Genomic DNA, 15,709 nt, shown 5'->3' with positions numbered 1-15,709 from the left:
CAGCGAAAGGGCGCCCACCTAGGCCCTTGCTACTCACACACTCGTCTTTAGAGTCACACTATGACACCTATGTCTGAGAATATGCATATACATATTCTAGGATGAAGGGGAGAGATTAGTACTCATAAATGGAATCGTGATGAAGTTGCCCAAACTTCATGTAAAGGTAACACAAAAATCGACTTTATTTTAGTGACTTCTATGATAAGAAGATGATCTTTATAATGGGCACTCGGACTACACTGGTTTCCAGCTTTGTGAGCGCACTAAGGAAGTGTCTTCTAGGAAACTGCACAGCGATGATGCATGAGGATTTCTAACTGCAGCTGAATGAGTAAAAGAGTAAGAATGGCAAGTCCCTGAGCTGTGACACTAAGTGGCCCCGTGCTCCTCACAACTACACTGCTCAGAATGCATCATCCTCGTTCTGTAGATGGGAAGACGAAACTCAGAGACCGTCAACTGTTTGCCCAGGTCTCTCAGCTGGAGGAGTTAGAACTGGGCTGTGCACTTGACTACTTCATGCTTCTGCTTTCACAGATGGGTCTACTTTGTTAATCTAATCCCTGCAGAATTCCATGGGAACCTGTCTGCTGTCCTCTTTAACTTAAATGCAATCCCATTGAGTTTGGTTATGTGATCACCTAAGATTAAAAATAATCATTCATATATATATATCTATATCTATATATATGTGTGTGTGTGAATATATATATGTGTGTGTGTATATATATGTATGTATGTATGTATGTATGTATGTATGTATGTATATATATATGTATGTATGTATGTATGTGTATAATGTTGTTACTGGTTTCGTTCATGACTCCTGTCCCAGAAGGTTCTTCCCAAGGCCAGCCAAAGATATGCTAGACTTCTTCCCGCTTTTCTGTATTAGAGCAGGCCATTAAACTTTGATCTAATCTTGACTGACAGCAGTTCCCTAAGTCTTAAGACCCTCCTCACTCCAGAAGTGTGCTGCACATAGCCTAGAGGAAAGAATGATGACCCGTGCACAGAGAGGCAAAGACACACCTGTTGGATTCCCATACCACATCTACTAGCAATCAGACCATACAGTGAAGTTTCCATAAAACGCAATGACAAGTTCAGGAGCTTTCAGACAGTTGAATGCATTAGAATTCTGAGAAGTTGGCATACCCAGGGGGAGGGCAGAACACTTTACACTTTTACCCAGACCTCTTCTGAGTATCCTGCATATATACCCTTTGGATGGTCTTTACAATAAGTTGGTTTAAATATTTCTAATTGAACCCAAAGAAGGGACTCTGGGAGCCCCAGTGTGGACTCACTGGTTAGAAGCACAGGTAAAACTAGCTCGGGCTTGTGAGTGGTACCTAGATGGGGTGGATGGCCTTGGGGTCTGAGCCTCAGCCTGTGGGATCTGCTACCATGTCCAGGTAGCCAGTGTCAGACAACTGGTGCATGTTTGTGGAAAACCCTCCAACACTATATTGTGTATACAGTAAAACAAACAGTATGAGTCTGAATCAGGGGCTTGTTTGTTTTTCCCAGAACATGCATCAAATTGAAAAGGTTCAGAGGAGAGCTTCTGTATGCAGAAAACATTAAAAAATACAAAAATGTTGAAACAGGAACCTAAAGCATACCAAATAGGATTATCCAGGGCAAGGAAAAAATAAGCATAGCTTGGGAAGGAGCAGGCCGAGACCCAGAGAAGGTAGCTCCATTTGCTGAGTAACTCTCGTGTGCCAGGTGGTGGTTACCATCCTCATCTGCTAATCCTAAGTATGGCCAACTATGCAGACTGTTCTGTCCCCCATATTGAGGCTCAGGGAAGCTTGGCAAGCTGCCCTGGTTCTCAGTGCAAAGTCTTTGCTCTCTATCTCCTATCCCACATAGATTCAGAAACAAAAACAGGGCTGGGGGTATTGAGTCTTGCCTAGAATACCCACAAGGCTGTGGGCTCTATTCCCAAGACTTGGGAGAAAAGAACAAAAGAAAACAAAAAAGATAGGAAAAGAGAGAGAAAAGGAGAGCAGGAGACCTGGAAAGGTTCTCTAAAATGATCCTAACAATGCTGGGTGGGTGGCGCACACCTGTGAGCCCATCACCCCCCAGGAGGCTGAGGCAGAAAGATCCTGTGTTTGAGGCCAGCCTGGGTTGTTACATAACAAGATTCCGTCTCAAACAAAAATGATCACAGTGGAAACATTTGCTGGCACCAACAACCATCTGGAAACTTCCCACCTCAAACGCCATACTCCACAGACAAGTGGGACATCAGACTTTGTTTCTTCTTCCTAGCTTTAATGTATTCCGACTTGAGCTGGACGTGGGGGTTCATGCCTGCAATTCCAGCATCCTGGAAGGAGGGTAAGGCTCTCCCCTGATAAACAGCTAGTTCCATGATGGTCTAGCTTATATGAGACCTTGTCTCAAAAAAAGAAAGAAAAAATCAAATGTGAAACCCCCTAAGCCAAGGCTAGGCACATGGGGATTTTCCAATGCTCTCCTCCTACCTTTCACTGTCTGGCATTCTTTCTCTAAATAACAGTATGGGTTTTGGATTTTACTTAGTGAACATTCTTCATGAATTCAAGGCATTCTGCCAAGAAATATAGAGAGGCATGGGAATGCTGTTGGAAGAGTTAGATCAGAACAGAAATAAACGTGTGCACACAGAGTGTGGCCACATGCTTTGCTACGCCAGGCAAACACAAGGGCTGGCTCCCCTTGCACCTGGGGTCAAGTCAGAATGAATGAGCTGCTCCAAACAACACACACAGCTCTGTGTGCTCTGTACCTGTCCCGAAGCCTAAATGAGGAGGATGGCCAGGCTTTCTTGCAGTAGTGAAAATAAGCACATTTCATTTAGTCCAGTGGTTCTCAACCTTCCTCAGGCTGCAACTGTTTAATACAGTTCCTTGTGCTGTCACGACCCTCAACCATAAAATGATTTTGTTGCTACTTCATAACCATAATTTTCCTACTGTTATGAATCATAATGCAAATATCCATTTTCCAATGGTCTTAGGTGACCCCTGTGAAAGGGTCGTTAAACCCCACCAAAAGGGTCATGACCCACAGGTTGAGAACCACCGATTTTAGCCACCCTGGCCCAGGTGTATTCCATGCATGCCCCCCCCATGCTGCACCCCTGGCCCAGGTGTATTCCATGCATGCCCCCCACTCCCACACTGCACTCCTGGTCCAGGTGTATTCCATGCATGCCCCCCACTCCCACACTGCACTCCTGGTCCAGGTGTATTCCATGCATGCCCCCCACGCTGCACCCCTGGCCCAGGTGTATTCCATGCATGCCCCCCCCCACTCCCACGCTGCACCCCTGGCCCAGGTGTATTCCATGCATGGCCCCTCATGCTGCACCCCTGGCCCAGGTGTATTCCATGCATGCCCCCCATGCTGTACTCCTGGCCCAGGTGTATTCCATACATGCCCCCCACTCCCATTCTGCACCCCTGGCCCAGGTGTATTCCATGCATGCCCCCCACTCCCACGCTGCACTCCTGGCCCAGGTGTAAACCCTAGTGCCCACTTAGACTTGATTACCCCTGGTGCAGGCCTGCCATTGGTGTCTCTCTCAAGGGGAAGAGCTTGGGATAGACGAAGGTAAACATGGGCTCACTACACCGGTGACAGTGTCCCAGGGGGCAGTGCAGCAGCTCCAGGAGACTTCTGGGTAACGATATTGGAGACAAAAAGTTCAGACCTGGAACACAAGAGAAAAATCGGGCCCATGAGTGAAAAATCCTATTTCCTTACACTAGACATTTGAAAATACTTCTCTTTGTTACCAAATAAGTTCAAATAGTTAAAAGTACTTCATGTTGAAAATTCTGCTATCTGATAGGTATTCAATAAAAATCTAACATTATTAGGAAATGAAAGCTGTTTTTTATAGTTTTGATACTAAAGGAAAATGAAAATCCACTCTTTTAAGAGCAGCTAGAAGCTGTCCTGAGGCAGAGGCAAGGAAAGAATCAGATCAAATAGTCTTTAGGAACAAGGATCAAAAAGGCATCTGTGGACACAGAGCGGGTTTGCAGGCTTTCATAAGTCAGAGAATTGAAGGAGGCTGAGGTCTGAAGGCTCTCCCCAACTCCCATTACGTCCTCCCTGAAGCTATCAGGCCCTTGGTCAATTAAATGCCAATGAAAGCTGGATTGTGAAAGGGCTAATTATTGAGAACGATCAGATGCTGGAAGTCAAAGAGAATGAGGGAAAAACCAGGAAGCCAAGCTTTCCCTGCTTCATTCTCATGAACAAAAATAGTGAACTCTCTTCCCCAGCTTGGTCCGAGCCACAAAGGACACAGTTAAGCAAACCGGCTCACCCCCTCCCTGCCCCGCCCTGCCCCGCCCTGCCCCGCCCTGCCCTGCCATACACACCCAGGCATCTTGACACAGGTTTACACGAGCTTTTAATACTCGTTAAACACGCAATGGAAGGAGGAATGCGCAAAATGAGGAGAAACCCGAGGCTCACCAGCTAATCTTGGCAAGGAAACAAACTGTCTTTTTAGTCTTTTATATCTGCCCAGAATGAACAATATCCACTTAGAAAAATATAATTTACATATAAGTAAGTAACTGAATTTTTTCTGTTCAGTATAAGCAAAAAAGATAAACAAAAAAATAGTTTACAGACCAGCAATATGGCTTAGTAGGTAAGGGTGATTGCCACCAAACCTGAAGACCTGAGTTTGATCTCTGGAGCACACATGGGAGGAGAGAACTAACTCCTCCAAGTTACCCTCTGACCTCTACATGTACACTGTGCGTGTGCATGCATATGCACACACACACTCCATAAATACACTTTTTTGCACAGCTTAGTTCTGGACTAACTAGATACTCCTGGAAGGGTAAGTTGTTTCCATTGAACTCAGTGCCCCCTCCCCAGATGCAAAGACAAAAGCCGTTAGCAGTTTAAAAACACGTGACATAAGGTTGGCTCAGTCGTTAAGAGCACTTGACACTCCAAGAGTAGACTGAATTTGAGTCCCAGCACCCACGTCGAGTGTGGGAGAATGTGATGCCCTGTTCTGGCCTCCATGGGAACTCCTCAGCCCCATACATGTACTTATACACAGATACACACATAAATAAAAATTTTCAAATATGAAATGTATTTTATGAACACTGCTCTGGTCATTTGTTTATTCAAGTTTGTTTCCGTTTCTCTCCCCGTTCTGCTGGCACTGGAACTGGCCTTAGAGCACTGTACATGCTCTGCTACTGAGCCATGACCCAGTCCTACCCAGTGCTTTTTTTTATTTAATTTTATTTTTTAAAATTTTATGTGCATTGGTGTTTTGTGTGCATGTTTATCTGTGTGAGGGTGTTGGATCCCCTGGAACTAGAGTTACAGACAGTTGTGAGCTGCCATGTGGGTGCTGAGAATTGAACCCAGGTCCTCTGGAAGAGCAGCCACTGCTCCCGACCACTGGGTCATCTCTCCAGCCCTCCAGTGCTTTCTTGAGGTGCCTCAGATACGTGCCAACAATACCTCTACAGTCTACATACGGCTAGACCCTTTCCAAAACCAGCATTGGCCTGCTTGATCACACTGCCAAGGGCTTCTCGTATTCCTCCACCTTACATTTGCTGGAGACCAGGAGACAGAAATGTAATACCTAGCTCTTCTGGAGGAGATACTCAACTCTGCTTCACTATGCCAGCCAAACACACCTCCACACACCAGTTTCTGTAACTTTAAACATAGTTTCTCTGGGAACTGCTGTCCTTTGCAATGAAAACCACATTTTAATGAATGCTTCTGTGTGTCTGCAGGGGGTGCCAAAGGAACCAGTGTTGAAAATATTAAAACTTTTAAAAGAAAAGCCCTAGTCCTGTACATATGACACCAGGGAGCTGCACACTTGGGTAAAATGGTCAGTTTAGTGTGAAATGTGTATATTGTCATGATAACAAAAAAATTTACGATGAAAACCAAAACAGACAGGATAAAAGCCAAGTATTTGTTTCCTGACTGAGACAGAAGAGAAGGCCCATGTGCGTACCTTTCGGAAACCTGTGGTAGGTGTGGTAGAGATTCCGCATGGCCAGTTCCTGCAGAGGCAGGACGTGATCATTCTCTGTGCCGATAGCCTTCACCTCAGCCGGGAGGAAGACGGTCAGCTGCCCAGATGTAAAGGAGAGCAGCTTCACCTCAGACACCTGGATGGTAACGCCACAGCTGTATAAAGACACAGCACAGCGGCGTCAGTCATGAGGTAGGGCTGTGAGCCTGCCCACAAGGTGATCACAATGTGTATGTGACAATTCACGGTGGCTGAGCTACCAGCTTCCTTTCCAAGTGAGAAGATGCTGACTGACCCAGGCTCTTCCCTCACTCCTGGCTCAGGGACACAAACAGCAGCTGGAGTGTGGCTGCGGCATCACTTCAGCAAGGCTGCCTCTGCAGCAGCCTTTCCTCAAGAGCATCTGGGAAGCTTGGTGGGTGAGCTCCACCGTCCCCCATTTTACTGCCCTTCCTAAGTTAATGCTGCCAGAAGCTTTCAAGTTAATTTTGAAATTCACAGGGAAAGTACAGGGAATTCACTACATGGATGAGGCTAGCCTTGAACTTGCAGAGATCCTCCTGCTTCTGCCTCCTAAGTGCTGGTGTGGCAGGTTACACTACCATGCCAGGAATTCAGGAATGGAGAAAGAGCTGGAGAGATGTCTAAGCAGGTAGAGCACTTGCTACGTAAGCCTCACAACCTGGGTTTGAATGTAAGGATTGCCCAGAAAAGCCAGACACAGGAACACTGACATCTGCAACCCAAGTGTGTCCCTACCAAGAGATGAGAGATGGGGACAGTGGACTTGCCTAATTTCCCTCAGTGATGGAATTCGATCTAGAAGTATGAGACAAATCCACCCTTTTCTCCCTAAGTTGCTTTTGGTCAGTGTTTTTGTCACGGCAACAGAAAGCAGACTAGAATGACTATTAAGACAGTATCTTTGACTTTGGCCCGAGAAGGCAAGGACACACTGGGCACAGGACTGGAAGGCAGAAGCTCTGGGCTCCTTTGTTCATTACAAGTTCATCCTGTGTCCCTTCCTTCATCCCACTGGAAAACAGTTACACAGCACAGTTAGTCTGTAATTCTTGTAAGGCGGGGCAGCGGAGGAGTCAAATGAGTCTGTCCATGGGACTTCGTGGGGGCATGGATTCTGAGGAGTTCACTTTGACTTAGAGCTCCACAGTTTTAGCAGGAATGAAGGCTGGTACATTAGGATGCCACATGGAATGAAGAGTGGCCAACAGCAATATCAGAGCCTGAAGACTCAGGCTGTGCATGCATCTCAGGGGCTGGAAAAAGGGAGCTGGGTTGTGGGAGGGTGGGCCAAAAAGGTAAGCTGAAGACAGATAGTTTTAATTCATGGTGAAGACTACTGGATGTCTCTTTCCTAACTGGTGACACGGACAGAAAAGAGACTGATTCCAAAGAGGGAAAGAAAACTAAAGACACAAAAGGAAACAGGACCAAGGAAGTGATTAGGGTCTGGACAAAGGTGGGACAAGAAGGGGTGCGGAATGGCTAGTGGGGTAAGAAACCAGTGTCCTTCTCTGTAAGTTGTAAAGCAAATAATTCATACTTTCTAACTACTGGTAATGGGGGGGGGGTTCATCTGTTTTAAAGAGAAGTTTCATTACATTTCAGAAGCAGGGAAACCGGAGCTGGACTGGACTAATTCCACTTAGTGACTTCTCTTTCCAAAGGGCTGGTTTTGGTCATCTGATCACATGAGCTCTGGTATTTTAGCCAGGAGTCTTTTTTTAAAGGTTATTTCAAAACGATCTAATATTATAAATTTAAATTGTCAAAACAACATAACTTATTGCCACGAGTTAAGCAGTAAAAAAAAAAATGGAGAAAAAGTGAATGATTTTTTTTCTGGCCTTCCATCTTCAAATCCTCCTTCCAGTCTCTAAGTCAGGCCCAATGCTGTTTTGGTGGTCTTCAGTTTTCTCTCTCTATGCTCATGGGGAAAAAAAAAAGGCGGCGACAGACTCTTTCTTTTGTTACCCTCCCCAACCAAATGGGCTCACACAATACCATAATACTCTGCTCTACACATAAGCATGTGGCCGTCAAGCTAGAACCAGAGAAATCTTTTAAACAGCCATGTAATGTCCAGAGTGTGACTAACACATGTACCATGTTCATCTCAGTTTTTTCAGTTTTCCCTCCCATCATCACACTGAGTCACAATAAAAGTAACACATCCTATGTACAGAAATTGTCATGTAACGAAGATGTAAATACCGAGAGGTTCTAAATTGTACTATCCAAAGATTTCAGGATAGTACTTGCTTATATAATCATAACTGAGTTACCAGTCACCTCAGTCTTTGGCAGATCTGACTGATGAAAATCAACAGTTTGGTTTCTGAGTTTATCATTGTTAATATTCTGACCTGCCCCCTTGAAATCCCACCCGTTGGGGTTGCCCTGCATCCTGACGTCTCTTTTTAAGGAAAAACCCTGCCCCTTTCTCTCTCTCTCTCTCTCTCTCTCTCTCTCTCTCTCTCTCTCTCTCTCTCTCTCTCTCCTCCCACAAGGTGTACACCGCTCAAATCCCCTCTCTCTTTCTCTCTGTCTCTCTTTCCCACCTTTCTCTTCATCTCTCTATTATAATAAACTCTTCACATGGATGCAGCGTCTGGGTCGCGAATTACTTGCCGCTGCCACTGCCACGCCCCACATGGTGTGCATCTGCCCAACATGCCAGCATGGTTCCCTGCACGAGTGGAATACCCTGGTCCAGCCAGCAGGGGGTTTCCTGTGTGTGCATAATTCATAACAATCACCTTTGGAGATGTCTACTGGTCACTCACATCTCTTCTGTGACCAATCCGTTTATACTGTTTGCTTAGTGTTAAATTGAATTTACAAAATCAACTCTTAGAACCTTTCATATTGGCAAACCCTTAGTACACACAATGAAATATTTCCATCAGGTCACTTTGGAGATGGTGTTTTTCCCCACCCACCTGCTATTCCATGCATCCATTTCCTTCACCCAGCAGCCTCTCCCCTGCATTCCATGCATCCACCACCTCCTTCACAGCATCTAACTCTTCTGATTTTGTTAGGAGGGTTATCCTTATGCTTCTCCTAGTTACCTATCATATTATTTTACATGTAGGTGCTGTTTATCTTTTTTTTTTTTTTTTTGGTCCATGATATAAAATAGAACAAACTGTAGCATTATCAAATAAAATAAATGCTCGCCTCTGAATTGGAATGTTGTCTTCACTATATCAAGTTCCCAACTAAACACTTTTCAGTTTGCCTGAGGAGGTTCTGATCCGTTTCAGACATTTGTTTAATCCATTGTCCATCCTACATGGTTCTGATTAACCCACTTCACAGAAGATTGTCAGCTGATATGTCTGCCTGCAGGATCCTTCTTAAATTCTTTGTATTGTAACTCTCCCTTGCTTTTATTCGCCTTGAACTTTACACTAGTTTTATTTGGACATCTCCCACACTTTCCTAGGTTTCAATTCTTTCACCATGGAGTCTAATATTGATTGATAGTTTACCAGAGGAAGACCACCCCCTCCTGTTTGTTGACAGGCTTTTCTGCTTGTTTGTCTTTTGAATTACAAATGTCTGTTTTTCTTTTCCTTCATGGTAAGTAGGATATAAAGTAGTGGCCACCTTAGGGACTGAAACATTATTCCATCTCATCTCAAGTTGCACACTGAGTCAACTGCTAAGTGACTAGAAGCTGCCAGAAGGTCACTGTACATGTGAGGGTCCAGCCAGGAGTCAGGAAAAAAAAAAAAAACAACTAGCCAAACAAACAAACAAACTCCACCTGTGATAACTAGTGAAAAGACTTAATTATTAAAAGGAGCTGTGATGGCTAATACTGACTGCTAACTTGACAGGATCTAGAATCATTTAAGAGAAAAAACCTCTGGGTGTGTCTGTAAGGGCATTTCTAGATCAAGTTGGGGCAAGAAGGCTCTCCTCCCTCCATGTGGGAGCACCATGCTATGGGCCGGGGTTAAAGACTGAAGGAAAAGCAGAGAGCAAGCTGAGCACCAGCATTCATTTCTCCCTGCTTCCCGGCTGCTCTACTGCCTCGGCTTCCTGCGGTGATGGACTGTAGCCCTCAAACCGTGAGCCAAGACAAACCTTCCTTCTTTAGTGGCTTCTTGTCGGGTACTCTGTCATCGAAAAACCAACCAACACAACAACAACAACAACAAACCCTGACCCTGCTGTGTGGAAGAAACAAGAGCAGAAAGCAGGTACCCCCTCTAGAATATAAGGAACACGAAGGAAAAAAGGAAAGCACAGGAAACCCGGCCACTGCTGGGAACTCCTTGGGGCCCACAGTCCTTGGGCTGAGGGTAGGGTAGGAGGGCTGAGTACTACAATGTTTGCTGTGTGGTGACCCAACAGGAAGGGGATGCCGCATGTAAGCAAACAATGACTTAGGAAAATAACAGCCATCTGTCAAGTGGAATTTTGGCAAATGTCTTATTTTTTGTGGCAAGCTGGCAAGGGCACGGTGCCCAGGTATTGAGTCAAACACCAGGCTAGCTGTCCTTGTGGAGATATTTTTAGACAGGGTTAACATTTATATTAGTAGACTGAGAGTAAAGTGCATTGCCCTCTGAGTAAGACTCGTGTGCTCAGGTGAAGGCCAAAACAACAAAGACGGAGCTTCTCCACGGAAAGGGAAATTCTGCCCTTCCCTACAGATCCTGAGAAGTCTCCGTGACTGTGGGAACTGAACCCTGACAAACTCATGTAGTAACACAATATTACCTATTTCTAAACTTCAGTTTTTATCTTGTATTTTTAGTGAGACAGGCATTTGTGTATTTCTCTGAGGAGAGCATTCTTTGTGGCCTTGTGGATCAATCACCTCAGAGACTCAATATCATGAATGGTCACCATAGGGTCATTTTTATACAGCATAAAATAGCCCTTGGCCTGAGCAGGACTGATCTGAGCTGTAGCTTGAAAGATGTCTTTACATCCACACTGAACTTTACCTCCACACTGAATAATGAGAACCTTGAGGAAAAAAAAAAAAAAAAAAAAAAAAAAAAAAAAAAAAAAAAAAACAACAACAACAACAACAATAAAAATATGGAGTTAAAAGCATATTAAAAAGTTGGCTTCCAATTTATGATCCTTCTCTGATTGGCCTCCTGAGTGCTGAGACTTATAGTACATCATTCATGGATATTTAGTTCACATCACAGCTGCTATAACAGCTGCTGCTTCCTAGACCAATCCTGAGTGTTTTTGCATGGACAATGCCCAAGCCCAGTAACAGCAGCTAAGTCAGGAGACTGAAAGCCAGGCTTTCTTAAGGCTCTGATTGTCCGTTGCAATTACAATGGCAAATTAAGTTGAAGGGACTCACAAAAACACGTGAACCCTTACTTTCTAGAAAGTTTCATCGTTCTTTGATATCTTTTAGCATATACCCCTGCCCTTCACCACTAGCTATAAGAAGCTAATTAAATTTAAGATGTCGATTGAATGACTTCTATGGTTTACTCTCAATAGCCAGCTGCAGCAAGATGCTGCGAAGGATGTAAGGACTGAGTCAGTCCTCCTGTGGCCCATCTTCCCTGAGCTGCTCCTGCAGGACTTGACTCTGGGGGAGTCAGCAGAAGAGACCCAGCCCGCATACTGTGAGCCCAGGCAAAGGAGAGAGAGACGAGGAGGAGGAGGAGGAGGAGGAGGAGGAGGAGGAGGAGGAGGAGGAGGAGGAGGCAGGATGGCCAGTGACAGGGTAAGTGTGGATGATGACATGGCTGCTACTAGGATTCTGAGACAATTTCCTTCATCCTTCAACTTCTTCATTTCTAAAATAGGGACAACTCACAAGAGTTGTTGAAAAGACCTTGTGCAATAGCACCAATGAACCAAGGGCACATTGTCTGGTACACAGCAAATTCTAATCCATGTATATGAGTAAGCTTTCTTTTTATTATTAATTACTGCTTCGGAGTAAGATTGAGCCGTGGAAGTCAAGGAAAGGGGACTTAGCTACTTAGAGCACAGGGCACATGGCAGAGACCACAGTTCCAACCACTGGTCTCTGGAACATGGACGAGGCTGGTAGGCACTGCCTTGAAAAGTGAGCATTGTACATCTAAAACAGGAAGTGACCCAGGGCAGTGACAGTGACAATGAATGAACTGTCAATAAGAGGATGGAAGACACAACATGCTTCAGTTCACAACAGAACCAGATTATTAAACAGTGCTGGTTCTGATTTACAATTCAAGCAGTTTAAATCATTTTAGACTAAATGTCTAGGAGGTTACAAAATATATGTACATTGTACCCTTAAGTAACTTATTAAAACTTCAAATTCTAGGACCTTTGGTTTAGATAATTATAATAATTATTAGAAAACATCCCTTTAATTCAGTATTGTCATAGCTGTCATTCATCATTTAGCTTAAAACAGGTTAACTGAATAGCAATGTCACCTTGCCATTGAGATTTTGCTACATATTTGCTCCAAAATATATGATGTAGCAAATTAATTCATATCCATTTTCGCTTTCATTATTCCAGTTAACAGTATGTCAAAATGCAGATCTAGGGCTGGAAAGATGGCTCAGTGGATTCAGCACTTGTAGTGCAAGCGTGGGAACCTGCATCTGAACCCTGAGAACTGATGTAAAAGCAGCACACGGCTGTGATCTCAGTGTTCCTGCTGCAAGACAGGAGGTGGAGACAGGAGACTACTGAAGAGCTCATGGGCCAGCCAGCCTGGCATCCCCAGCGGCAAGAGAACTTCAGACACGGGAGAGGGGCGGGGAGGATTGACACTGGATGACGCCAGAGTTGTCTTCTGACAACAAGCATGGCACACACACATACACACACACACACACACACACACACACACAGGAGGAGGAAGAGGGACTGAAATATTTTTCAAATGAAGATTTAATCATTGATTTTTTGAATCCTTCAGAAAGTACCCACAACATCTACCTGCCATCACAGGGATGCTACAGACTTACCCTCCCTTTTAGCAGAAACATCTTTTCACTTTACCTAAGGAGATGGAAAGAAACACTAGCTAGAGCGAATGCCTTTGTCCTGATGACGGCTTCACTGGGCAGTTCCTCAGCAGCTCTGAGAAGGGCTCCTTTGCCTGCACTCCCTTTCCTTCTTTTTCTGAGCATGGTCTTGTTATGAAGCCCAGGATGGCTGCACTCAGAGCAATGCTCCTGACTCAGAGCAGGGATGACACACTGGGCTTTGCATCAGCACATCAAGAACTGCTTGTTTATCTTCAGCTGCTTCTGACGCAGGGCACAGCTTTGTGTTCACGCCCCCTCAGAGGGCCTGAGCCTCTTGAAGATGTAGAACGTGGTCAGCAGAGCTACTGCTTGGCAAACACTGTTGCCGATGCCGCTGCTGCTGCCTCGTTCTCCTGACTCTCCTTGGGCAGCAAGCAGGCAGACTGTCACACGGTCTGGCAGCCCCTCTCTTCTCAGTCCTCTCTGCCATCTTCAGGTTGGGTCGCATCTGCCCCATCGGCCTCCACTGTCACTCCTCTATGTCGGGTTAGCCTATTCTGACATATGACGCCATCAAACAATGGTTTCATCTCTGGCACTACAGTTTTCAATTCTAAACTCTTGCTATATTTCTTCTCTAGACTTAGTTCTATTTTTCTGGTCTTTTCATTCATAAGTCTATTCTCTACTCATTGATGAAAGTTACAAGATTATTTTATAATCTTCACTTTTTCACTCCAACATTTCAGGTCACCCCAGGTTGGCCTCTAATTCTTGATTCTTGAGAATGGGCCAAATCCCTCCAATCTTTACATACCACAGAACTCTGAACTGCATCCTGGACATTACCACCTAGATCAGAGAGACTCTAGATTCTGTTAAGGTCCTCTAACGCTTTAGGGAAACACTAGCATTTTAGTTTCGGCAAGTAATTCACTTTGCTAGAGTCCAAACGCAAACTCTGTCTTGAATGACAGCTCAGGCAACACTTTCGTTAGATGCCACTGCGCTGCTCTGGGCCGAGGAGGTGCGGCTTGGAAAGCCAACACTCTCTGAAGTGTAGAGAGCCCTTACATAGCCATGGTTTGTGAACAAAGGACACTATCAGCAGAAGAAATGGCCAACAGAGTAAGAGAGGTTCAGCTAGCTGTACTGCAAAAACTAAACACAAAACTGTCAGTCAATAAGTGGGTCAGCTGGGTGTGGTGGTCCACACTTTTACGTTCAGGAGGCAGAGGCAGACCGATTCTATGACTCAAGGCTATCCTGGTCTACATAGTGAATTCTAGCCCAGCTAGGGCTATATAATTAAGATCATGTCTCAAAAATAATGACTGAACAGACAATTCTCAAAAAAAAAAAAATAGAAAGCAAGAAATTTAAGTGGTCAATAAATATTTAAAAAAGCATTTAACATCAAGGAAATGCAAATCAAAACTACTCTGAGGTTCTGCTTCTCCCCAGTCAGAATAGCTGTCGTCAAGGAAACAAATGACAGTGAATGCTGAGGAGGGTGTGAGCAAAGAGGAACCTTCACTCCCTGCTGGTGGGAGCATAACTGGTACAGCCATTGTACACATAAGTCTGAAGAGTTCTCACAAACTTAAAGACGAACCACCACACGACCCCACTATAACACTCCTGGGTATATAACCAGGAGACTAGATCCTACTGCACACACCTGCACATCCATGTTTATTGTTGTTCTATCAACTAGCAAGGAAATGGAACCAGTCTATTAACAGATAAGAGGATAATGAAAATGTGGTATGCATATGCAATGAAATTGTATTCCACCATAATGAAAAGTATGAAATTATCAGAACATGGAAGGATCTGGAAATTATATTAACCTAAGAAACCCAGACACAGAAAGACAAATCCTGCAGGTTCTCTCTCGTATGTGGATCCCAGCTTTCAGTGTTCCTATGCATTGACACATGCAGGCACGGGCTGTGGAACTAGGGACTACCAGAAGGAAAAGGGGTACTGAGGAACACAGGTACTGTCAAAGTGGAAAGGGGCTGTTGGGGGGGAAGGGAAGAGGGAAAACAAAAATAAATGAAGCTTGAAACATAATTCTTCGTATGCTAATTCAAAATAAATAATTTAACAATGTACTATAGGTTAGTATGTCTACTCATGATATATTAATAAACAGCTTCCACTGACTGGGAAAAACCCTATAACTGCTCTGTGATCTACAAAATGTTGAGTCCACTGGCTCAGCTGAGTTGAACAATTCTATAACCTTGAGTAGCTGCATACCAGACCATTAGGTCACTGAGAAACTGCTCCCAGATCCAGCTGGAAATGTCCATGCACAGGTGCTTGTAGTCTTTCTCACACAGCCAGGGTTCGGGAGAAATACCCCAGGTGAGATCACTTTCACCATGAAGTGCTCCTGCACACTCAAATGTGCCGCTTACTGCCCCCTAACGCCCTAACTTGTACTAGAAAACTCTTTCTGAACGATGTAGATGAACTCACAGCATTTATTCCTGCAGTAAGAGACAGACAACCCCAGAGAAAATAGCACCCATGAAGCTGGACAACAGCATGAACCCAACGAAGCTGAGGCTGCCAGTTAGCCTCTCCTCGGCTCTCCCAAGGGTCCCTCCCCCTCCTAGCCGTGGCTTCCTGTGAAGCTCCTTCTACCATGAAGATG

The 15,709-nt window shown here is 44.7% G+C and overlaps 1 protein-coding gene across 3 annotated transcripts in view; it reads right to left on the bottom strand.

Annotated features, from left to right (window-relative positions):
* The window catches only part of Lrrc28 (leucine rich repeat containing 28), a 134,706-nt gene that overhangs the window by 16,377 nt on the left and 102,620 nt on the right, over positions 1 to 15,709 (bottom strand). For 2 of the 3 annotated variants that reach the window (XM_059273088.1, XM_059273092.1), the window contains 2 exons: positions 6,029 to 6,204; positions 3,556 to 3,715 (listed from right to left, as the gene is read on the bottom strand). In XM_059273088.1, coding sequence (XP_059129071.1) covers positions 3,556 to 3,715; positions 6,029 to 6,204 — 336 coding nt within the window. Of the gene's footprint in view, positions 1 to 2,240; positions 2,348 to 3,555; positions 3,716 to 6,028; positions 6,205 to 15,709 lie in introns of those variants that run through there. The other variant, XM_059273089.1, reaches the window with a different exon arrangement.

The sequence above is a fragment of the Peromyscus eremicus genome, chromosome 1 (genome assembly GCF_949786415.1).
Source record: "Peromyscus eremicus chromosome 1, PerEre_H2_v1, whole genome shotgun sequence".
Taxonomy (NCBI): domain Eukaryota; kingdom Metazoa; phylum Chordata; class Mammalia; order Rodentia; family Cricetidae; genus Peromyscus; species Peromyscus eremicus.
The sequence above is the reverse complement of the archived record's forward strand: the minus strand, read 5'-3'. Positions and strand labels throughout refer to the sequence as shown.